This window comes from Panthera tigris, chromosome B4, assembly GCF_018350195.1.
Source record: "Panthera tigris isolate Pti1 chromosome B4, P.tigris_Pti1_mat1.1, whole genome shotgun sequence".
NCBI lineage: Eukaryota > Metazoa > Chordata > Mammalia > Carnivora > Felidae > Panthera > Panthera tigris.
In genome coordinates this window covers 103,136,739-103,156,556 of record NC_056666.1, presented here as the reverse complement: position 1 = coordinate 103,156,556, position 19,818 = coordinate 103,136,739, and the positions used below count along the sequence as shown (strand labels likewise).

Sequence of the window (19,818 nt, the reverse complement as noted above, 5' to 3'; positions counted from 1 at the left end):
AAATAAAACAAATTTTATTACCCATATTTTCAAAAATTATAACTAGATAGTACATAGCACTCATAATTACTCTTTTTAAACAGGAAAATGAAAGCTATCTCATTGCACGCAAACACACTTTTTTCCTTTGATGTATGAAATTGCCCTTCAAAGTTACAATCTATCTGGAATCTCATTCAGTATCTGGAATAGCTCCTGGATTGTAGAAGGCATTTAATAAATGTTCAATGAATGAACAAGAGAAAGAAAGAATGAATGAAGGAACAAATGAGTTAATGAATAAATAAATTCTAGAGCCAAAAATACTCCACTCATAAATATAGTAGGACCACAAACATATAGGTGTGTATATATGTATATATGTGCCTGGCTTGTTTTTAAATCTGAAACACTGGTATTATGAGGATAAAATAGGATTAACTGGAGAGGAATTATGATACAGTGAGATGCTGACACACTCCAGAGTCTAACACATCTGGTTTTTCATCCCAGATCTGCCACCTGCATGCCAAGTAAACATGAACAAGGTACTTAATCTTCCCTAAATTCTTCTTTCAGAACGTATGTGCTTGAGAAATTAAATAACTATGGTAACGATGCATTGTTATCATTACTGTAATAATATATTATGTATTCTGTAACACTTTACCACTCACTCACAAACTCACACACACACGTGTGTGCACACTTACTCATACAAATACACACATATAGAGTAAAATCATCTTCTAGGATTTAAGCAATTTTGATTTAAGAGTATTATTATTTCCATCAGATACAGACTTTGAAATAACTAGATATGTAATTAAAAAAAGGAAAATCTTCCTAATTAAAGATATTTTTTACTGATTATAAATTTAAAAATTAAATTTTTTATAAGTTAATTAAACCTAGATAAGAGAAAATGTCATCAAATTAGATCGACTAATCGTGTAATTACAAATCACGTTTCAAATAGCTCTTAAAATATTCAGGCGAAATAATGAAATGTTTCTAGTAGACACATGTAGCAGGTGTTAAACAGTCAGGACCCAGAATTTTAAAACACTAATAAAGGGGCGCCTGGGTGGCTCGGTCGGTTAAGCGTCCGAGTTCGGCTCAGGTCATGATCTCGCGGTCTGTGGGTTCGAGCCCCACGTCGGGCTCTGTGCTGACAGCTCAGAGCCTGGAGCCTGTTTCAGATTCTGTATCTCCCTCTTTCTCTGACTCTCCCCTGTTCATGCGCTCTCTCTGTCTCAAAAATAAATAAATGTTAAAAAAATAAAATAAATAAAACAATAATAAAAATCAGTTTTATATTTTCAAAATGTAAGCGCTTAACAGAATATATTCAGCTTTTACTCCAAATAACAAAATATTAAGATTTGTATCATTATTTATGGCAATACCATAAATGTGTCCTAGAAATATAATATTTTTAGGTTATCTCATTGCTATCACTTTTTTATTTTTTATTGTTTTTTTAATTAAAGCATAATTGACATATAGCATTATATAGACTTCAGGTATACAACATAATGATTCAACATTTGTACACACTGCTAAATCATTACCACAATAAGTCTAGTTATCATCCATCACCATGCACAAAATTTTTGTCTTTTTTTTCTTTCTTCTTGTAATGAGGACTTTTAAGGTTTACTCTCTTCATAATTTCCAAATATGCAATACAGTATTATTAAGTATAGTCATCATGCTATATCCCCATGACATTTATTTTATAACTGGAAGTTTGTACCTTTTGACCCCCTTCACCCATTTCATCCAACCCCCTTCCGCTCCCCACTCTGGCAACCACCAATCTATTCTCTGTATCTGTGAGCTTAGGTTTTTGTTTTGTTTTGTTTTGTTTAGATTCCACCTATAAGTGAGGCCATTCAGTATTTGTCTTTTATCACTTTTAAGCAATAATTTTCATTTGATCAATAAAATTTGGTTTATTTGGTTAACTTATTGACTACAAAATGACTAATAACTGACAATATGGTAATATGTTATTGGTTCAACTATTAAATCTGAAACTGGGAATCTGGTATGTTCCAGAGAGACAACTTTTTCAGTCCCTACTCACATGGGCACTGGGTCTGTACCACATAAGTAAAGTATTTTCCTTCCATGTAATATGTGTGTCTTTGGCTCGATGACTAGAAACTCATGCTGACTGTAAAATAGTCTCTACTACAACTTAAAGATAAATGAGCTAAAGAGAAGCAAAGAAAGCCAACTGCCTCATAATGGCACTTAGACCCATGAAGAATGCAAACTGGTGTACCCACTCTAGAGAACAAATGGAGGTTCCTCAAAAAGTTAAAAATAAAACTACTCTACGATCTAGCAATTGCATTACTAGGTATTTACCCAAAGGATACAAAAATAATGATTCAAAGGGATACATGTACTCCAATGTTTATAGCAGCATTATCAACAACAGCCAAATTATGGAAAAAGTCCAAATGTTCATCAACTGATGAATGGAAAATGGTGGTATATACATACAATGGACTATTTACTCAGCCATCAAAAAGAATGAAATCTAGCCATTTGCAAAGACACGGATGGAGTTAGAGAGTATTATGCTAAGCGAAATAAATCAGGCAGAGAAAGACAAATACCATATGATTTCACTCATATATGGAATTTAAGGAACAAAACAAAACAAAAACATAAGGGAACATTAAAAAAAAAAGGAGAGGGAGGCAAACCATAAAAGAGACTTTTAACTATAGAAGACAAACTGAGAGTTGCTGGAGAGCTGGGTGACAGGATGGGCTGAATGGGTGATGGGTATTAAGGAGGGCACTTGTTGTGATGAGGACTGGGTGTTAAATGTAAGTAAAGAAACACTAAATTCTACTCCTGAAACTAATATTACACTGTATGTTAACTAACTGGAATTTAAATAAAAATTTGGAGGAAAAAAAAAATTTCAAACTCTTTGATGCCTTGATAGAAAGAAGATTCATAAGTCATTTTGGGTTCAGGTAGGATGGATGATTCAGGTAATACCTACCTACAATCTATATAGGAACCCGAATATAAGATAGATTAAGAAAGTACATCTGCACATGGCAAAGTTTTTAAATCAGAGCAACTGATATCCACAAGGTTATCTGCATTCCACTGTGGATATAAAGGTGACTGAATCCTGATCCCTGCCCTTCTATTACCTAGTATGATTGGTTAAATTGCTGGTAAAGTATCCGCGGAGTGTGAGCTTATCAAGTGGATGTATAGTGGATGGAAATGAGTACTGAGTTATTCTTTGCCAAACTACTTAAAGGGAAATACGATTCAAGGTGACGTGATTTTTAGGGGGAAAAAACAACACTTAGTCAAGAACACATGTAAAAGTTGATTCTGGGAAAGCGGTGAAGATTTACAATTCCTCTAAAATGAGAGAATGGAAGATACATGGAAGCACAATTGACACAGGACAAAAAGGGAAACTACATCTCTGATTAAAAATTTTTAGAACTGTAACATAGTTCTCATTCTTTTGTACCCTCTAGGTCCTGATGTCTAAACAGTCACAGGACAACCAGACAGAAGTTAAAGAGTGCAGTTACAACTCATTACAGAAATAGTGCTTCATAGTGTGACCCAACTGGTTGAAAAATTAAGTCCACCACTATACGGCAAGTCACTTAATCTCTCTGTCCTTTTGTTTACAGAGCTATAAAAGTGCATTATATCTATTTCATAAGGTGTTGGAAGGAGTCGAAGAATACATATGTAGTTTTAGCACAGGGCCTGAGCCACAGTAAGTGTTCCATAATTAGTTAACTGCTTTTGTATTGCCATAGTTGTTAGTATTAAAGAATGGAAAAGCTCAGGCATGAGCTAGAGAACAATTACATGTGAATTCCCTTCTCAATCCATTACAGACTCTACAAACATCCCAAATTTCAATGTGGCACATCCTCTAAATACTCAAAGAAAGCATTTTAACATTTTTACATCACGTGTTCCCCAAAGTTTGTTACATCTATGCAATAACACAGTAAGTGGGAGCGCCTACAACTCATTGTCCTTGTACTAAATTTTTAAAAATTATGTATATTTTAAAAATATATATAATATAAATTATATATATCATAATCATATATATGATCCTATATAATATTATACATCATACATAATCATGTATATGATTATGTATGTGATGATATATAATATTATATACCATATATAATCAGATAATCTATGATATATAATATTATATATATATAAGCTGTATGCAGTATGATTCCTGAGAAACTCATCTCTGCACTTAACATAAGCCATTTATCAAGGTCTGTCCATGCACACTAGGATCAAGATGAAAGCAACGAAAGAAAAACAGGAAAGAATACTGTAAATGAATGTGTAAATCAGTAATAAATGCAGTAAACAAAATCAACAAGTTCCATAATTACAAACATACAAGAAGTCAAGTATTTTCTTTTACTGAAAGGTTAGAGGGAAAAAAAGTTCAAATATTCATACTTAGATGAATTAATTAGACTATTCCTATCTTCTAATAAAAATAATATTAAAGCATACTGCAAGCAATGAATAATGTGGTCATTATAGATTTTCCTTAAGCCAGAAAACCAACAGAGCATTTTTTAGAGAGAAGATTAATACTACTTTCTAGAGTCCAAGAAAAATTTCTAAGATAGGTAACAATTAATATAAAGCCTCTCTTCCCCCAACTTTGAGACTGTGGTACACATTTGAAATATTTACATATAAAACATGGTTTATTTTTTTCAAAGAGTATCAACATATTATTCCATATATATAATATGGATATTTTCCAAATGTTTCTGGGAATTAGATCTAGATGTTCTAAATTACTTTTAGTGGTCTCCTTGGAGAAGGGATAAAAAAAGAAAGAAAAACTAAAATTAATTGAGATGCTTTTTAAAAAAAAATTTTAATGTTTATTTTTTGAGAGAGAGAGACAGACAACAGAGCACAAGTGGGGGAGCGGTAGAGAGAGAGGGAGGCACAGAATCCGAAGCAGGCTCCAGGCTCTGAACTGTCAGCACAGAGCCCCACAGGGGGCTCGAACTCAAAAACAGTGAGATCATTACCTGAGCCAAAGTTAGACACAACTGATGGAGCCACCCAGGCGCCCCTGATTGAGATTCTTATTACAGAAACACTATAATGTATTTAGAAAGAGTACAGATGCTAAGCTCAGACTACCTGGGTTCAAATCCTGTATCTGCTACTTACTAGATTTATAAGATTAGGCAAGTTTCTTAAACTCTCCATATCTTCATTCCCACACCCATTAAATGAGAATAAAAAACTGAGGAGTGCCTGGATGGCTCAGTCCGTTAAGCGTCAGACTTCAGCTCAGGTCATGATCTCCCAGCTCATGAGTTCGAGGCCCGTGTGGGGCTCTGTGCTGAGGAAATATTATTTCCTATTATTTCCTTCTCAGTCAAAAGGACAGGACAGATTGCACTGCAGTAACAATTGCAAACTCTCTGTAACTTGCAAAAACAAATGTTTATGTCTTATTCATATGACTTTACTGCGGGGTGGACTCCCCAAAGCATTGACATCAATGATTTTTGCTCAGCAATCCAGATTACATCTATTACACACGTGTTCCACGATGGTGGAGAAGACCGGAGAACTATAGATTGAAGCACTCACAGCTAAAGGCTTCACCCTGAAGTGACACACCTTCCTCTTCTCACCGCCTTGGCCAAAGCTAACTATATAACCCTGGGTATAGGGGGATATCCAATCCCCCTGCATGTCTGAAGTAGAAAACAGATACCACTGACTAATAATAACTATCACAGACTAATTTTATAATTCTCCCATTTTACAATTATTTTGGGCAAAGCACTGTTCAAAGACTGGAACCAAAATTCTAATCTCTAGGAATCATTTGTTTTCTCCACTAATAATGATCCTTGATTTTTTTTTTCTCCTACCCACCAAAATCGGGTGTCTAACAAACTCCCATTGGTAACTGGCAAACTTCATTTGGCCTTGATGAAGGCAGGGAGTAGGGAGGAAGGCAAAGTCAGGGCATCTGTGGTTTAGAAAAGCACTTAACTCTCAGCTGAGAATCAATACAACCCTGTAAAAATAAGAAAAACTGTGGAGAGAAAGCAAAGTTAGATTTGTACAAAAATGGACTTTTCTAAGCTCCAATGCTTTGCTTACAGTTATTTAGCAAACAGTCAATGATACTGATGCTATATCCCTTTGACTACTATCTATCATACCAACTTTTTTTTTTTTTTTACAAATATCTATATTGGTCATGTCTAAGGTAGATACTGAGCATTCTTTTTTTTTTTTAAATCTTCCTAAAGTTCTTTTACCTAGCTAATGTATCCACTTAGGAGAGAGGTCTTGAAAGATTATACTTGGGAAATATTTTTATTCTAATATTAAAACCTAAGGAGAAGTTATTCCTATTGTCCAGAGTCAGCTTTTAAGTCAAAGACCTATGGAAATTAATTGCTTCCCTTCCACTTAGAAAAATTTATATTTTAAATCAGTAAAATTCACTATTTACCTAAAATTCATAAACTAAATTCTACTGCTCTCTAGCTTAGAATCTGAAAGTGCTGCTTCTTTTTATTATTATTATTATTGTTGTTGTTGTTATTAGCTATTCTAGGACTTTTAACTGGACTATTTCAAACTCAAAATTCTTTTTTTTAAGTATATTTATTTATTTTTGAGAGAGAGCAAGTGAGTGGAAGAAGGGCAGAGAGAGAGGGAGAGAGAATTCCAAGTGGGCTCCACACTGAGAGTGCAGAGCCTGATGCAAGACTCAAACTCACGAACCACAAGATCATGATCTGAGTGGAAATCAGGAGTCAGAGGCTTACCTGACTGAGCCACCCTGGTGCCCCTCCAAGTTAAAATTCTTAAACTTCAGTTTTCCTAGATATCATAAGATGAATGCCTCTCCTTTCCATGCACTGTCCTTTACCTCATTTGGCCCCAATACTAGCACAAGCACACAGAATCTGTCATAATAAATTCTCTATCCACATGGTTTAGCTAAAAGATTTGAGTTCCACATTCAGATGTGCTTCTAAAACTACAATTTAAAGAGGTTCTTAGATTCATATATATTGTCACAAAGATTCATTAGCCTCCTACATATTTCTCTTGCAAATGTCACACCACAATGGAAAGCAATGAGTTGCTGCTTGTTGCTTATCAAACTGGAATTCTTTTTAAAAAGCAGCAGAAGCAGCAGCAGCAGCAGCGGAGGTAACAGCAGAAGCAAATAACTTCGACCACTGGATTTCTTCCCCTCAACTAATAGTATATGGCATGAACAAAGGAAGACTAAGCCACCTTCCAGGAGGTGCTAAGCCTTTGGATTTTCCCCTACACCTGGTACTTGATCGGGTCACAGCCGATTGAATTTCCATTGTTCATTGATTGTGCCATTTGTGAGGCAATCCATCCTTGCTTATGTAATTGCAGCGTTCCTGTAGTTCACTTCTTTCTGCCCTGAAGGCTCGGCAGCATGAGGACTGAGAAAATTAGATATGGCACAGCCTCAAGCTGCTGACCTTCAGAATATAAAATAAGGCCCATCTTTTAAAATTGGTCTTTCTTGATGAGGTTACTCTGCAGGACTATATTTCCAGCAGGCAATTTTTCATGCTGACCATGTACCTTCTTAAAATATTTTTTGTATTTATAAAAAAAATGATAATTTAAATTTTAAATATGCCTGTACTGTGCACAATATTATGAATAAATTCATTTCATTTAGAGTTTGTCAAAAGGGGACTGATTTTTCATTTTTAGGTAAACCTCTCACCTTCAAACCAGAATTAAATATCATTTTAATAAAATCTGATAAATATGAAGGAAACGTCACAGACTCTTAATAAGTTTAAAAAAAATTCCCAAACAGTTTAATGTGGCTAACCAGTTGACTGCCAAAGTACTAAGATTCAGTAGCGAAATTAAATTACCTCCCGGTTACATAAAAATCCACATTATATTTTGCTTATTTGTTTTCCTTTGAAACACAGTCAAACTCAGAAAAGTTGCAAATACAAGAATAAAAAAACGTTTGTTCCCTCTGAACCAGTTACTTACATGATGCCTAATAACCCCAGAATAACTTAACAAATCAACAAATTTTAATTATTTCACCCCTTTTCAACTGTCTCCGTATCTTCCCTGTCAAACTCACAATCAAATGTGGGATATCTAACTTAATAGAATTGTTCCAGTATATATCAAGAACATACAGATTGCCTGAGTAGCTCTTTATTTCAACATTTAGGCTTTTCCATTGGGTTTCTTCCATGAACTTCTAGTATCTAAACAAACAAAAAAGATAAGAAACCACACAAAGTTCAACTTGCAAAAAACAGGGAGAGCTGCTGATGAGGAATGGGTTTCAGAATAAGCAAAATTCCCTTCATTCCTATGTCACAGATTTCATCACTTCTGCCATTAGTCAGAAGTTTCTCCTAAAAGGGGAGGAAGGAAAAGTAAAGATGGCGAGGAAAGTTACATAACCCAGGTACCTCCACACACAGTCATCTGGTCTCCGTACCGGTCTCTAACCCCTCCGCCATCGGTTCACTCTGTAACGCACTATTCTCGCCTTGGCCTCCATCTCTACATTGATACCACATTATGAAAAGTCACTGAGGGTTTCTGAATCAAAACTGCCTGTTCAATCCTCAATAGCCTCAAAACATCTCCAGAGCCCTTGACCTCTACTGACTTCCCCTATTTTTATCTCTTCTCTCCCTCATGCTCCATGACACTAAAATATCCTGCTCTTCCTTTTACTTCTTTGATTAAGTCTCATCCATTCTTACGGGGTATTTTTTTTCTTTCTTCTACTTGTCTCCTAAGTTCACTTCTTAGTATTTTGCTCTGCCTCTCCCTCTCTCCCCCTCCACCCCACTCTCCACTCAACATTCACAGGCTTTAACTCTCACATCTTTTTAACTTATAGTTAAATCTATAATTCTACATAAGCTCCACCCAGTTTTAAACCCATTAACTTTCACTTCACAATCAGTTGCTCCAGTTGGACATCTGACTCAAATTCTTGCAGTTACCATAAATGCCTTCCTTCCCTGAATCCCGCTGCCAGGAAGTCATGATGTCTCATTTAGCCTTCCATAGGGGCTACTCAGTTCCGGCCAAGTGTTGCCCACTGCAGATGGATATTCCGCTTTTTTTTTTCCAAAAGAAGACCAAAACTTGAATTGTTAATAGAAATGTAGATTTTAAATAAAATCTTCCAATGTTTAAATACTGAGAACTACCTAAATAAACAAAAACTCAGCACCTGGGGCAAACAAAACCTACCTTCAGGTTTACAGTCAGATTGTGATTTGTAGCCTAAGACATAAATGCAAATCCCTTTTTCTTATTATTCCAAGATTTTTAAAACCATCCTGAAACTACCTTCTGAATCCGAGGTCAGTAGTGCCCCGCCTTCCCTGCCCAATTGTGGTTTCACTTTCTGGTGTTTCAGTTACCTGAGGTCAATCTCAGGCCTAATGTGATCTCACAGTGCCTATGTCATTCATTGCACTTGATCTCATTCTGTAGGCATTTTATCATCTCACATCATCACAAGAGGAAAGGTGAGTACAGTACAATAAGATACTTTGAGAGAGAGAGACCACTTTCACATAATGTTTATTACAGGCTATTGTTATAATTCTATTTTATTAGTTGCTGTTAATCTCTTACTGAGCCTAATTTATAAATTAAATTTTATGATAGGTATGCATGCATAGGAAAAAACAGTATATAAGTGTTCAGTTCTATCCATGGTTTCAGGCATCCACTGTGGATCTTGGAATGTATAAGGGGGATAAAGGGGACAATCCAAAATAACCTCTACAAGCCAACTGCTCTACTACATTATTCTCTAAGCACACTTGATTCTTTCTAACCTCTGTGCCTGTCATGTTTGTTTCCCACACACAAAAAGTTTTTTCCTAAGTCCTATTTTCAAACGCTATCATTTCTCTGAAAACCTCCTAGACCACATTAGCTTATGGGAATATCTTGCCCAAATCCAAAGACATTCATACCTAGTATTGTGTGTCAGGCACAGTCTCAGACACTTTACAAGCCCCTCTCCACCCCATATAATCCCAAAAAATTGATACTACAATCATTCCCATTTTACAAATAAGGGTATTGAAGCTGGCCCAAGGTAAGTGGCAGAACTGGAGTTGAACTCATAACTATTTTTTTCCAGTGCAGAAATAAGAGTAGGAAATTCATGTTTTGGTCATGCATTATATGATTTATTATGTACCGGGAAAAAAATAAAAAAATCTGTAACATGACTCACAAGGCCATTCACCATATGGCTATTTTCTTCCATTTCTTGATAATTTCCCCATCATTCCTTAAGCCCCGGCCACAGTAGTCTTCTTTCAGTTTCTACAATCTACTGAGCCACTGCATACTTCATGGCCTTTGCATATACTGTGTTCTTTGCCTGGAATGTTCCTCCCCACTTCTCATGTCTAATCTCTACTCATTGGAATCTCAGTTTAAATATCATTTCCTCAAGACTCCTCCCATGATCCTTCTAGAGAAGACTATGTTAAATCCACCACTAACCATTGTACTGAATAGTATGTACTGCAATTCTAAATAAATAGCTCTGTGATAGTTTAGTCAATGTACATCCCCCCTGCTACTATGTGGTGAGTTTCTTCACTACCTTTTCCACAATTTTCTCTGTCTTATCCACACAGTAAGTTAATGATTGATATCTTTAACTCTATGAACCATTTTAAGACTTGGAGGGATTAAACAACCTTTATCTCATAGCTAGTAAGTGAGATCTTGCATGTTGAAAAAACTATACTCCATTATAGAAATGTTAACCAACCTGAAACCATTTTCTAATAATCTGCATTAAGTTGGAGTCTTTCCTTTTCAGCTTATAGTCACTGTTAATAAATATTAAATTCTAAATCAAATAGTATATGAGAGTCTTATCATGGAACATTGTTTAAATAAAAATAAACAAAAATGGGATTGTAATGCTTCCATAGAAAGGAATAAATTGATGAACTAGACAGAAGAGTCAACCACAATGTGTAATGCAAAAGTAGATTGCCTAATCTTTATATCACAGGGTGGCAGCTCGATTTCAACTTCAGGATAGGCAGCAGGAATCCTAATTCGTGAGGAGAAACTAACCAAACATCCATTTTGTTGTTCCAGGATTAGAGAAACTACTAGGAATTCTAATTGCTTCCCCTTTGGCTATAGTTTTCCACTAAAGTCTCTGAAATAGATATTTCATCACCGCAGAAACCAGGTGTCAACAATGTGAATTGACCACCAAACTGAGAAAAAGGTGGTTCTTCACAACTTCCTAAAGCACCTACATATACCTGGGATTTATTTTCCAAAGATTGTAGAGATTACAGTACCAGAAGTGTATTGGGGCATCTGGGTGGTTCAGTCAGTTGAGCATCCGATTTCAGGTCAGGTCATGATCTCATGGCTCACGGGTCCAAGCCCCACATCAGGCTCTTTGGAATCTGTGCCTCCGTCTCTCCCTGCCCCTCCCCAACACTCTCTCTCTCTCTTTCTCTCTCTCTCTTTCAAAAATAAACATTAAAAAAAATTTTTTTTAAGAAATATATTTTACAGGGCTATTGACTTCAGTGAAAAGTTCCTTCAGTCTATCACCCTTAATGATTTCTATCCCATGTTGAAATACAAATCAAAACCACATTGAGATACTACCTCACACTGGTAAGAGTGGCTAAAATTAACAATTCAGGAAACAACAGATGTTGGCAAGGATGTGGAGAAACAGGAACACTTTTACACTGTTGGTGGGAATGCAAACTGGTATGGCTGCTCTGGAAAACAGTGTGGAGGTTCCTTAAAAAAATTAAAAATAGAATTACCCTGTGACCCAGCAATAGCACTACTAGGAATTTATCCAAAGGATATGGGAGTGCTGATTTGTAGGGACACGCATACCCAAATGTTTATAACAGTGCTACCAACAATAGTCAAATTATGGAAAGAGCCCAAATGTCCATCAACTGATGAATGGATAAAGAAGATGTGGTTTATACATACAATGGAATACTACTCAGCAATGAGAAAGAATGAAATCTGCCATTTGCAACAATGTGGAAGAAACTGGAGGGTATTATGCTAAGTGAAATAAGTCTGTCAGAGAAAGACAGATATCATATGTTTTCACTCATATTTGGAATTTGAGAAACTTAACAGAAGACCATGGGGGAAGAAAGGAAAAATAAGATACAAACAGAGAGGGAGGCAAACCATAAGAGACTCTTAAATTCAGACAACAAACTGAGGGTTGATGGGCATGCAGGTTCGGTGGGGGATGGGGACAATGGGTGATGGGCATTGAGGAGGGTACTTGTTGGGATGGGCACTTGGTATTATATGTAAGTGATGAATTATGGGAATCTACTCCTGAAGCCACGACTACACTGTATGTTGGCTAACTTGACAAAAAAAAGAGATTTCTATCCCATGTTTATACTCCTGCATATGTAAATTACCATTGGGTAGTTTATGCCACTGTGAAAGCTAATATGCATTACTATTTATATGTTGGAGCTTCTGATAGGCTGCAGATTCTGAGCGGAGTTTACTTTCATGAAAAACAAACAGACAAGATTATAATGAAAAAAGAGAAGCCAAAGGGCATCAGAGATCTTGACTCCCTGTATGTCAGCTCCATCTAGAAGTTAGCTACAGCACCCAATGAACTCCTCAGTTTTCTTAAAGATTTGGCTACCCACATCCACATTTCCAAGACCCCAGCTTCGAAGAAAATAAGCAAATCTCTTTCACATCAAATTGTGCCTATATCCTCTTACTACCTCCCAAAGACATATAGTAGCAAAAATCAGCAAATCTATGCATTCTGTTACTTTACTATAATTTTTTAAACTCATATGTCAGCTCTGCCCTAGACCCTAGGGATATAAAGATAAAAAAAAAGAGAGAGAGAGACATTTCATCCTGCCCTTGAATTTAGCTTTATAGAAAACTGTTAACCAATGAGGAGTGTCTGCAAATAAGTGTCCAACACAGTAATGGATTCTACTTGAAACTGAAAAGTCTTATTGATGAAGTTTAAGATTAGATATGTGATCTTCCACCTCAATTTCCCTGCCCAAATCTGCTCTGCCAACCAAAATTTTTAGTAAGATCGAATCACTCTTCTGAAATAAATACAAAGCCAAAGACTTATCTTTATTCACTTTGATCTTTTGGGCTGCTGTAAACAGGTTTGGCCATGCGATTCCAATTCCAAGAGCTCAAAGATGAAGAGTTCAGCTACAGTATTATCAAATGTCAGTGATCTACAATGTACTGAAGTTTTAAAAATACAAAGACCTTTTGGCAAAAATTCTCATTAAAAACATTTTATGCACACAATTTTAGAAAATTTAGGCGAGGAATTAGAGATTAAGAAGAAGAAAAAAACAGAAAGAAAACCTCCAGGTCTAAAATGTCTACTTGATGAACTTTTGATTTCTGCATTCTCTGCACTCACCTAGGCCCTTGCTAACCCCAACCAAACCCTCTAACAATCTGTCCTTTCCCTTTCATTGCCACTGTCACTGCCTTACATCTGGCCCCCATTGGTTTTTACTTGGAAAAACTAACTTCTCTGCACATGGTTTTAAGGGGAGGGGAGGGTCACATAAATAATTTCAGTACCACACCTTAGGACAGATATGCAGACACAGACCTTTGAGAACACACTCTTAGGAAAGTTATTTAATTTCTGTTTTGATCTGAGAAACACAAAGAGGGTTTTCTGCTCCTAAAATAATTGTGGTTTAAGAGTGCAAAGATAGCTAGCTACTCTTCCTCCAACATTTATAAGGTCTATTTCATCCAAGACATGGTCTTGGGTCTTAAATCTTTACCCATTTAATCCTCATACTATTTCCACATTTATATATAAAGAAATGGAAGCAGAGATTAAATAACTTGGCTGTGAACACACCGCCAGTAACTGGGAGAGCTAGAGCTCAAACCCAGTATTCTAGCTCCACAGACCATGCGGTTAGTCACCATGACTCCCAAAAAGCAGGGGTCTTATATTACTCATGGGCATACACACAGTGCTTGAATCACTGTTGGCCCTGTTAAAAAGGGTTAGTCAAACACCACTGAAACAACTGAACTAGAAGAGAACATGTGTTCAGATTCTAAAGGAAAACAACATAAATATTCCAAACATTGAAGAGAGAACCCGGCATAGTGACAATATAGAACAGACTCTTATTGGCTTGGCCTTTCTCCATTCCATCTCCCTTGCTCTCAACAAGGAGACATTTGTCAAATGCAAACCTGATTGTGTCATTCCCCCAACTCACTGCTGGGAATTTGGAAATTTGGGAAAGTCCACTGTAGTGTTTCTCAAACTTTTACAAGAAACAACTCTCCCTAATGGCTGGAAGATGAGAGCAACCACGTTTTTAGGATTAGGCACATAGCCTAAAGAACACCCAGAACTCTGAACTCTCATAGCTGTGTGCCTCACCATTCCGGCAAGTCTGGCATTTATTCTACAATGTATCTGTTTTGTTGTAATGCAAAACTGATGTGTATAACTACTTATAATTGCAACTGCAGAAAAAAAAATTGTATTCCTACCATGATTTCCAGCACTACCTGGCTATCTGTGCATAATTTTGGAGAACCTCATATCACAGCTCCCTATACACGACAGGGCTATGGATCTAACCCAATCTACTGGTCAACACACAGAAATCCCTTCCCCTCCCAACCCTTGACTCACCAGCCAGCCCACTCCCCCACCTCTCCAGTCAACACAATTATTTGCAACCACGGTTACCAGCCAAATTTCAGCCACCTCCTGGTCTTAATAATTAGATCTTTGCCGACCTTGAGAAGATACAACCATACTTCCAGACCCTACTTAGGTGTGATTTTATTGAAGTCTTTCCTCAAATCTCTTCCTCCCTGCAGTATAGGGCACTTGACAGTACTTCCCTATTTGTTTCCGTGGTTGTCTCCTACACTAGACAGTGCTGTCCGTGGAGACAGACCCTTGTTTTTGACCGTGGAACATCTCCAATGCCAAGTGGAGTCCTGCCATATTGGTAAATCTCTGGTCTATAGGAAGCTCAGCTCATAACGGGTAAGCGAATTCCTCAAGAGAAGGGAGGAGAGTTGACTCTGGAACTAAATGAGATTCGAATGAAAAGATCTGAACACGTCTCCGCTCTTGATTTCCTGTCCTGACACAAGGCCGGATTCCCAGAGAAAGGAACGATAAGCCCTGTCGCTCAAAAGTCGTGAGAGTTCTGGCTAGGCGAAGGAAGCACTCACCAACTGGTGGAAGGCGGGTATCTGTTCTCCAGCGTTTTGGTCCAGGGCTTGTACCAGCTGATCTGCTCGGCGGCTTTGCCCCAGAACCTCTCGGGGTCGGCCACCGAGGCCGCGAAGTGGGTCTTGTACTCGCCGCCACCGCCGGCCGACGACAGCGCTCGGCAGCCCCGACCCCCGAGCGCGCCCCGCGGGCCGGGGGCCAAGTAAGCCCTGCGGGCAGTGCCCGCGCCCCGGGCCGGCGAGGACCCGGGCAGGGGCCCCCCGAGTCCCCCGGCACCGGTGACTTTGCGACACTGCAGCCAGGACGGCTTCATCGCCGCGGGCTGGCCCCCGCCGGCAGCGCTGCCCGCGGTCCGGAGTGCACTTCTCGGGCGAAGACTAGGGCTCTGGCGACTTCCTGAGGCCCTCGGGGAGCAGGCGGGAGGCGGAGGCAGATCCCGAGGTGAGCCTGGGGCCCAGGAGTTTGGAAGTCACACTGGAGTTGCCGGGAAAAGCCGACCTGGAGCGGAGGGGGTGGGGACGAAGCAACAGGCTGGAGTGTTGGGGCTCGGGGGTGAGGGGTGGGGGGCCACAGAGTGAGGAATCCAGCCGTTCGGTGCATTCCCGACCCCGCGGCTCCCCCGGGAAACGCTGCAGACCCTCCAGCGGCCCTCGGAAGAGGCCGACGCGCCCAACTCAGTTTTCAAACAAACAAGTCGCGCGCAGCTTCTCGGGCTTCCTCTTTGGACTGCGCGCTGGTGGAAGCGCACCGCCTCTGGCCTGCGGCGGAAACCCACCGTCGTGGGCTTTGCGGCAAGGCCCCTGCACCGTTTGCGGTGTTTGTTTATTTTTTAAACTCGGCCCAGCCCCGGGATATTAAAAGCACAAGCGGCTCCAGGGCAAGGACTGCTCCAGGATTTCATCACAGCTGAGAGGGTAGGAGGAGTGGAGAAAGGTTGCAAAGAATTGAGTAGTGCTTCGTGAGAGTGATTGACAGGCCGCTTGAACTCGGATTCACCTGCTGCCCGACTCCCCCACAGTTGTAGGAGCTGAAAACAGAACCGACTTGTTGCATCTCTTCCCTTCCAATTTGCGTCCTTCGAGTTTCTGTGTCCTTTTATTTATTTATTTATTTATTTATTTATTTATTTATTCTTTTTTTTTTTTTTTTTTTTTTTTTTTTTGATGAGAAAACAAGAAAGCCAAAAGGAGGAGCTAGGTAAAGACGTGAATCAAACAAAAGGGAGAAAGAGGAAGCTGGGGAAAATGAAAACACAAAGGCCCTATAAATTATTATCTGGGTTTAACATTCTAAAAGCGCTTTCGCTGTTTTTTACACCCTAGTGAAATTCGGATGCGATCTTGTTTGCCTTAGCATTTGCCATTTTATTTGTAAAATTGTGTATCCCCAAATCAGAGGTGAGAAATAGCGGAATGTCCCCTGCCCCTGGGAAGGATAGTAAACTTGAGAAGCTGTTGCCAGTTTACTCTGTAGCAACAGAATAATCCGGAGATAAAGGCTAAACAGAACAGAGATAAATGTAATGCAGAACTTAGAAAAGTTAAATAACCACTTCAGTTATTCCCTTTCAACTGAGAAACAAGGCACTAGACTTTCCCCTGACACCTGCAGCCTACTTTATTCCTTCCAAAGGCTTCGCATCAAATGATTTCCAATGCTAAGAGTCACTCACTACCACTTGAACTCAGAGATAAAGCCATTTCACTTCCTAGTCTCTTCCTTTCATCTGCCCAGTTGCTTAATGCTGCTCCCTGGTATACAAGATCCCTTAACTCCAAATTATCCCCTATTGTATTACAATGATGTGCAGTTCCCTTATTTGCTTAAGAAATGGGTGAGCACCTACCCGGCAAGATATGGTTTGTTGGGGGAGATTTGAAGGAGGGAAGCAGACGTTATTGGCACCTACTATGTATGTGTGTGGTGCTCCCCTTTCAAATATGTTAGTGCCTATGATTCTCAAAGAAGTGCTAAGAAGTTGGAACTATTATCCCCATGTTTACAAATGGAGATTAGAGATAAATTAACTTGCTTGAGGGCAAGCAAAATAGGATTCAGACCTTGTTGACGCTCAGAGTTTGGCAGCCCCTGCACATTTCAGGGCCTGAACGCCCTTGACACTGATCACCATGGCCTCAAACTGGAGGGCTCTCTGAGTCGGTTTGCTCCACTTCTGTTCCTTACCCCAGAATACTCTACAAATAGTATCATTTTCTCTGTGTGTCATGACTGGAACAAGGTAGGGAATTTGACTCTGAAATCTATAATTTTTGCACTAAGGTGATAATCTTCCTATTTAGAAAGAGACAGAAACAGAAGGAGACAAGGAGGGAAGGAAGGAAGGAAGGGGAAGATTTTAGACCTCCAATAAAATATGACAGATTGAGTATCCACATCCATTCCTCTCCTACAAACCCCACTGAAAGAGAATCTAAGAGGGGCAGTAGTAGTGGTGGTAAAAACCTACAAGGGCAAAGAATAGGAGAAAATAACCAAATGAGAATTACAGGGTCACTTAAAGGTGAAGAGGGTCTTGAATTTAACTGCTTTTGTTGGAGAAAGGGATTTTCTCTTCAGAAACTTGGAATGCCTCAGGATTTCAAGGCCCGGATTTCCTCTGAAGGTTCAGAATGAAGGTTTAGGGCTTAAAAACAAAAACATTAATTGAAACATTGTGTGAGACAAAGACTATCACATTGCTGGGTGAAACCATTTTCTCTGGACCTGGCAATACATGGTCTTATTTTAAGTAATTGTACAAAATAGATTACTGGGTCCCTTGGATGGCTTAGTTGGTTGAGCCATCCAACTCTTGATGTCAGATCAGGTCATGATCTCACAGTCATGAGATCAAGCCCCATGTGGAACTTAGAGCTGGGCATGGAGCCTGCTTAAGATCCTCTCTCTCCCTCTTCCTCTACCCCTCCCCCACACAAATGCACATGCTCTCTGAGAGAGAAAGAAAGAAAGAAAGAAAGAAAGAAAGAAAGAAAGAAAGGAGAGAGGAAAGAGAGAGAAAGGAAGAAAGAAAGGAAGGAAGAAGGAAAGAGAAAGAAAGAAAAAAGAAAGGGAAAGAGAAAGAAAAAGAAAGAAAGGAGGGAGAGAGGAAAGAAAAGAGAGAGAAAGGAAGAAAGGAAGGAAGGAAGAAAGAACGAACAAAAAAGAAAGAAAGAAAGAAAGAAAGAAAGAAAGAAAGAAAGAAAGAAAGAAAGAAAGAAAGAAAGAAAGAAAAAGAAAGAAAAATTCTTGAAAAAAAAATAGATTGTTAATGTAAGTTCCAGTTCAGGCCACAGGAAGAGCATGAGTGAAGATACAGTCCAGCAAAGGCAAAGAGCATAGTGTATAAGTAGAACACGAGTGAGCAATGAGACTAGAAATTTTTATTGGAGCTCAATATGGAAGTGCAAAATAATGCCAAATGCAGACCAGAGTCAGAGGGTACACACTGGCCTTTAAATTAAGCCACTCAAAGCCTGTTGACTGGCCACTAAGCTTAAGATCATTAACCACTGAGTCTCATTTTGGATCCTAGTGCTGGTGAAATTTGGAAAATTATTTACTCTCTTACACTGTAATATCAGTATCTGTATTCTGAGGCTCACAATCCTTATTTAACAGGATTGTTGCAAGATTTAAATATGTGTACATTGATTAGCATCAGGTCAGTAGCAAAACAAGCCAATTTAGGACAGCAGCCAAGCCTATAAACAACCAACCAACCTTAAAGGTCAACCGCAAAAGCCTCCAGCTTCATCAACATACCTAAAAATTTACAATCAGAAAATTATGAAAGAACTTATTTTAATTTAAACGTGCATGGGGGCAGTCAATTAAGCATCCAACTTCGGCTCAGGTCATGATCTCACATGTTTGTGCGTTCGAGTCCTATGTTGGGCTCTGTGCTGCCAGCTCAGAGCCTGGAGCCTGCCTTGGATTCTGTGTCTCCCTCTCTCTGCCCCTCCCCCACTTGCACTCTGTCTCTGTCTTTCTCTCCCTCTCAAATATAATTATTAAAAAAAATAATAACTAAAAATTTAAATTTAAATTAAAAAAAAGCATGGGGATATCTGGGTGGTTCAGTCGAATGAGCATCAGACTCTTGATTTCAACTCAGGTCATGATCCCAGGGTCCCAAGATTGAGCCCCGCATCATGCAGGCTCTGTGCTGAGCATGGAGCCTGCATATGAACGTTTCTCTCTCTCCTTCCACTCCTCTGTCCCACTCTCTCTTGCTGTCTCTAAAATATAAACAAGCAAGCAAACAAACATGCATGTACATTCTGTACTGCTTCAAAAAATAAAACTGTATATTTAACTAATTTGGGGACAGGTTAATCACAACCTTTGCAATGGTTATACCTCTAAACCTCCAGCTTTTTAATACAAAATATTTATTTTCTTGTGTGTCAATAAATTGTGTATATATTTTTCATTTATTTATCATTATGATAAGTGTA

At 38.7% G+C, this 19,818-nt stretch overlaps 1 protein-coding gene across 1 annotated transcript in view; it reads right to left on the bottom strand.

Moving 5' to 3' along the window:
* The window catches only part of ACSS3 (acyl-CoA synthetase short chain family member 3), a 155,520-nt gene extending 139,425 nt beyond the window's left edge, over positions 1-16,095 (bottom strand). The window contains exon 1 of the mRNA XM_007088761.2: positions 15,361-16,095. Within this exon, the coding sequence (XP_007088823.2) occupies positions 15,361-15,674 (314 nt within the window). The 5' untranslated portion in view covers positions 15,675-16,095. The remainder of the gene's footprint in view (positions 1-15,360) is intronic.
* Positions 16,096-19,818: the final 3,723 nt, after the last annotated feature.